Source organism: Mus caroli, unplaced genomic scaffold (assembly GCF_978045245.1).
Source record: "Mus caroli unplaced genomic scaffold, Mus_caroli_1 scaffold_6, whole genome shotgun sequence".
Lineage (NCBI taxonomy): Eukaryota > Metazoa > Chordata > Mammalia > Rodentia > Muridae > Mus > Mus caroli.
This window is the reverse complement of record NW_028227261.1, coordinates 70356238-70362237: the sequence shown is the minus strand read 5'-3', so window position 1 is coordinate 70362237 and position 6000 is coordinate 70356238. Positions and strand designations below refer to the sequence as shown.

The 6000-nt window shown below is 46.1% G+C and overlaps 1 protein-coding gene across 1 annotated transcript in view; it reads left to right on the top strand.

Moving 5' to 3' along the window:
* The first annotated feature begins 468 nt into the window (after window positions 1-468).
* Sh3gl2 (SH3 domain containing GRB2 like 2, endophilin A1) overlaps window positions 469-6000 on the top strand; it is a 182832-nt gene continuing 177300 nt past the window's right edge. The window contains exon 1 of the mRNA XM_021159749.3: window positions 469-655. Coding sequence (XP_021015408.1) covers window positions 611-655 — 45 coding nt within the window. The 5' untranslated portion in view covers window positions 469-610. The remainder of the gene's footprint in view (window positions 656-6000) is intronic.

The window sequence follows — 6000 nt, the reverse complement described above, 5'->3', positions numbered from 1 at the left end:
AAAAAAAAAAAAAAAGTTGATGGATTTCCCTAAGGTGAAACAAGCTTAAGGGATATTAAAATCGAGGCAGAGAAATGTTTTCGGTGGCCAATCATGCGTGAAGGCAGGGCATGAAATGAGCAATAACTTATTCATGATCCAGATAAGCCGCCACCCTGCTTTTCAACCACAGGGAGGCCAGGCTCAAAGGGCAAGGGCAGTGCGCAGGCAGCGCCACTGCGGCTACCTGGGAGCTGGGTCACCTGAGTCTAGACTGCCCAAAGGCGGTGATCCCTTTGCCAGAACCACGAACGAACGACTCCCACAGCTGAAGACAGCTCAGGCTTCGGACGGTGGAGGGACAGTCGTCCCCGCTCAGTGCGGGGGTTCCTCGCGCTCACCTGCCTCCCGCTTGCGCCCTGGGCGGGGCTTCCCGCGTCCCCTTTAAGAGGCCGCATCACCCGCCCTGACGTCAGGGTGTCTCTCCGCACAAGCCCGCGTCCCGCGCCGCGCCCCCGCGCCAGCAGCTCCCGCGGCCGCACGACCAGCGGCGGCCCGGCGACCCCAGCCGCCTCTCCGCATCTGCATCTGCATCTGCAGCTGCCGGCCGCGCAGCCTCCCGCATCCCATCATGTCGGTGGCAGGGCTGAAGAAGCAGTTCCACAAAGCCACTCAGGTAGGGCGCGTGCAGGTGCGCCACGGGCGGCCCTGCAGACCAACAGACAGACGGCGTCCTCCCCTGTAACCCCTCCCTGTCCCGATCAGGTCCCCGCGGGGCTCTGCACGGCAGCCTGGCTCCATAACCGGCTCCCTGTCTCCGATCGGTGCTCGCTCCGCGAGTCTCCTCCCTGGCCGCTGCATCCCTGCTTCCTCTTCCCACTCCGAGTCCCTGTGGTCCCTGCCACCCTAGCACTCAGACCCCAGCTCCCTTCCCCAGGCATCCCTGCTCTCTGTCCCCGCTGTCTCGGCTCGCCGCCCACCCGGGTTCCCAGGCAGTTAGTCCCTGCACCGCAGCTCTCAGGCTCTGCACGGAGGGTGCCGCGCAGGTGCTTGGCGGCTCGGCGGGAGATTATGTAAAGTCGCCTCAGTGCGGTGACCTTGCGGTGCGGTGTGCCCCACTGTCCTGGGATGTGCTGGCTGGAGCGAGGTTCGCGCTGGAGGCTGCGGAGGTGCCCGCGCTCTGCGCTTGCTCTAGGCTCTGCGCTCCCAGGCCTTCTCAGAACCCCTCCTTCCCAGGCCTCCCCAGGCTCCCAGCCTGGGAGAATGTGGTTCCCCTAAGGAGCATGCATGCATTAACTTTTTTCCCTGGAGAACTCCTTGGTGAAGCTTATTTGAGGCCATGGTTTGATCAGTGGTCTGCAAGTCTTTAAAGTTTTCCCACGGGTTTTACTGCCGAGGCAGCTGTTAAAAACTTGAACATCACTGTTTACTAGATGTGCCAAATTTTCTGTGTGGGGTAAACTGAGATTAAAATGTAATCCAGACCCTCATAATTTAAATCTCATTGGGCCCAATTCAGTGATTTTACAAAGAGAAAATGTCCAAAAATACTTACGATGTGACCCATTCTTACATAATGTGTGGAGTTACAATCCTTTTATTCATTTAGAACAGGTTAAATTTTAAGATATATTTAACAAGAAACGACTTTATTGATAAACCGTAAAATACTTTTTGCATAACCATTTAGCTTTAAAGATCCTTATCCTAAGCTAACCTTAATCGTGCAGCTTCTGTAATTTCTTGTTTTTTAAAAACATTACTTTTATTATTATTTTTTTTTTTGCAATCCAGCCACTCCCTTCCCTCTGGGTCCCCCCTCCCACAGTTCCTCATCCCATTCCTCCACCCCCCCTCCCCCGCGTCCCCCTGTCTCAAAGAGGATGTCACACACACCAGGTCTTCCCACTCCCGGGAATCTCAAGTCTCTCGCGCATCTTCTCCCACTGAGGCCAGACCAGGCAGTCCTCCTCTGCTATACATGAGTCTCATTATTGAGTCCACCGCCTCAGTACTATCTTAAAAGGCATAGGGAAAAGGTGAAGGCTGCATTCCTTAAGTTTGCTTAAATTAAAGGTGACGTTCACCCCTGAGCATCATCTCTGTCACCATAGACTTAGCATCATCAAATGAGTTCTGTTGGGAACTAATTTAGGGAGACAGGAAACAGTAATTTTAGGAAGTGCTTCTAACTACATATATATTTGGTATTCTCACTAGAATTGTCTGTGATCTCCCTACTAGAAAGGTAGAGCCAAGTATATTATTCACTTGATTCTGGCAAATTTTCAGTTTCACAGAACCAATCTGTGCCACCAGTGAATGGCATAAGAGTGCCCTGATGTCACCAACCTTATTTATTTATTTAGGTACTTGTCTCTTTCTAATCTAGACCAAAAGACTGATTCTACCAACATTCTTTTAGGAGCCTTGGCTTTGGGGAAGGAAAGGCTAAGATTTGAATCCCTCTTCTGCTACCTAGGAAATTGAGCAAGCTAGTTTTCTGAATCTGTCCTTGCCAAACATGAGACAAATATTCATTTCTCAGGGAAAAAGTAAGGATAAATGAATTTGTAGAGCATATATAGAAAATGCTTAATAAGTGATAATTGTTAATGTTAAGGATAATTCCTTTAGAGTTAGGTACCATCCCTTTCCACTGGTAATAATGAGACTTGAGAACCCAGCCGGAGCTTCGATAACACACACAGTAACCATCTGACTCCATTCAACTCATCCTGAGGTTGTGTGCAGCTCTGGAAGCAGGAAAGAACTGGAACTTCATCCGGGAAGCCCTGTCTCCAGGTGTGGAGGAGTTCTACTAGGGATGGACCTGCTCCTTACCACTCCGAACCCAGATACTGGGTCACTGTTCACTGCCATTCTCTTCCTTTGCTGAAAAGCCTTTTTGTTTGAAAGGTGAAGCAAAACACAATCTCATTCATAGCTTAATGGAGCCTAGTCTTTAAAAACTTAAGGCAGAGGTTACTCTCCTGTGCATGCATGTGTTATTCTAGAGGGTGTGTAACCCGAGTTGGTGTTTGCCTGCTCTGAGCTCTGAGGGAAATGGTCATGTCCTGCTTTGCAGTCGTTTCCTGAATCTGATCTTTGCTGCAGAGGAAGTGTCAGGTCCCTGACTGCCATGCTGGTCAGAGAAGGCAACATTTTGCCTTTCTGTGGAGCTGAGCTTCCACAGAGGGGTGGGTGGGATTCTGTCAATAGAACATTCCTTTAGTGTCAGTACTGTTGGGTTAGGGTTCCTGGTTAGAGTGTGCCCCTATGGTTCTCATATTAGAACTAATTATCTCTCCCTTTCATCAATGGTTACTCTGTAAGTAAATAATTTTTATTGTAATATAGGACAAATTGAGCAATTACTACTCTACCTTCAGAGAGTTTTATTTTTATTGAGCTTCCATTGTATCATCAGTAATGTCAACTTTTAAAAACTTGTTTGAATTTGCAGCAGTCTGTGTAAACTTAGCTTTAGTTCCTGGTTAATATTGCAAGCAAACCCATAATTCTTTTCCCATACCTCATGATCAAGTGTTTGCTATGGTATGTCTTAGTATTTTTTGGCTGTGAAGAGACACCATGATGATCATGGCAGCTCTTATAAATGAAAGTGTTTAACTAAGGCTAAGCTTACAGCTCTGAGGTTTAGTTCATTATCATCATGGTGGGAAGTATGGTGGTGCACAGGTAGCCACAGTGCTGCAGAAGGGACTGAGAGTTGAACATCTGGATTAGCATCTGAATTAGCAGGCATCAGGAAGAGACAATGAGCCCCTAGGCCTGGCTTGAGCATCTGAAATTTCAAAGCCCATCTCTAGTAACACAATTCCTCCAACAAGCCCACACCTACTCCAACAGCCACTCCCTATGAGCCTGTGGAGGCCATTTTCATTCAAACTGCCACGGGATGCATACATGGTGTCAATTCATTCTTCAAACTGTATGGCAGTGTAAGAAAATCTTTTTACAGGACGAACTGTTTTAGACAATTACATTATTAGTTTGCTGGAATATATGTAGCAAAGTACCCCAAACTGAACGACTTAAACAACAGAAATGTACTGAATCACTTATCTTGAGAGAAAGATGCTTGAGGTGTTAGGTCACTGCAGCAGGAAGGCCATGGTCCCTCAGACAGCACCAGTCAAGAGCTGCTCCAGGCATCACTTTTAGCTTCTGGGCCTTTATTGGTAGTCTGTCTGGTTTATCTTAACTTACATACAGCGCCTTGATGTGGTCCTCATGTTTACACAGCATCACTGTGTGTGTGTGTGTGTGTGTGCTCAACTTTCAGTTTCCCAAGGTGCCAGTCATGTTGGATTAGGAGCCTACTCTAGTGGGACCCCAGTAGCAGTGTTCTTGTTTTCCTGTAAGGTCATACTCTTGCGTTAATGGAGCTGCAATTTCAACATAAACATTTTGGGGTGATACGCTTTAAATATTAGCCTATTTTGCATAAGAGGATTTGTTATAGTATTCTTAATACTGCATTTGATCCAACATTTAGAGGGACAATTCTGCCTCAAGTAATATATAATATTCTTTTGCATGGAACCAGATATACTTTCTTGTCTTTCATCAGTTTGGTAGGATATTGCTATAGGCTGCTTTGTCCCCACTTCAAAGTCCTGTGTTGAGAATAAGATAGTATTAGTAGACCGTATTTAGAAGGTGATTAAGTCTGAGGGCCCCACCCTCATGCATGGAATTACTACTGCTCCTCTAGGTGGGAGAGAACTTATTCTAGTCTGCCACAGTGAGGTCATTTTCAAAACACAGGGAGTCTCCATTAGACAAAAATGAGCTGGTGTCCTGATCTTGGGTTTTCTTAGACTCACAAACTGAGAAAGACATACCGATTATGTGTAAGTTCCTAGGCTTTGGCACTCTCTTCCCTTACCCTATCTTCTGCCGCTGTAACAATACCAGAGATTGAGTCATTTGGGAAGAAGTTTATTTTGATTTGTGATTTTGCAGGCTGGGAAATCCAAGCTTATGTGGCTGCCTCTGCTGGGGGCTTGTGGTGCTTAGCTCACAAATCAGGAGGGCAAGTGGGTATGTTCAAAGGCAAAAATGGAAATGGTAGCCTCTGCTTTTAACTGTCTCTCCAGTATTAGCTGTCTCTCCAGTTTCTCAGGAGGGAGCATGAATTCACAAGAGGAAGGCATGACGCCACTTGTGAAGACAGTCCCTGAGACCGGGCTCTCTTCTCCCAAGTCACACCTTTCCGTGCTGCTGTGTTAAGGTTCCAGCATGTGACCTCTCTGGGCACATGCTCCATCTGCAGCACCTGCATCCAGCTGCGGCTCCCAATTCTTTATTTTTAATGATAAAACTCATTTGGATAGGTGTGACTGGGACACAGTCTGCTGGGTGCCTGTCACCACACTAGGATTTTTCCCTTGAGAAAACTTGATTCTCTTGGTGCTCTGGGGCCCTTCTATTTAAAACCATTTCTTCATGCTTTCATGTTATTTACCATGCAGCATCTTCTATAAATCTGCTTATGTGTTTGTTGATTTAGAAAACATTAAACTTATTAAGGTATTTAATTAAATACTCAGATATGACTTTACATATTAAAATTTCACTTTCTTAATTGGCTGCTTTACACTGTAGACTCTCTGCTGTTTTAGAATCATGAGGTTGACTTCTTGCTCGGCCCAGGCCCCCTATACCTGTATCCTTATGGGGAATATGGCAATGGGCTGCTGTGTTCCTGTGCATTTTGTAAATTATATACCAAACATTATTCATGTTTTCCTGGTAGAAACAGTGCTTAGTTGGTCGACAGCTTCTTAAAGGTATCCCTCTTTCTCTCTCTTTCTTTCTTTCTTTCTTTCTTTCTTTCTTTCTTTCTTTCTTTCTTTCTTTCTTTCTTTCCTTCTCTCTCTCTCTTAACAATTTATTTATTTACTTTATATATGTATGGGAGTACACTGTTGCTGTCTTAAAGGTATTCTTAATCCCTGCCTGCCTCTGCAAAGTAAAAATATAGGGTGAGAA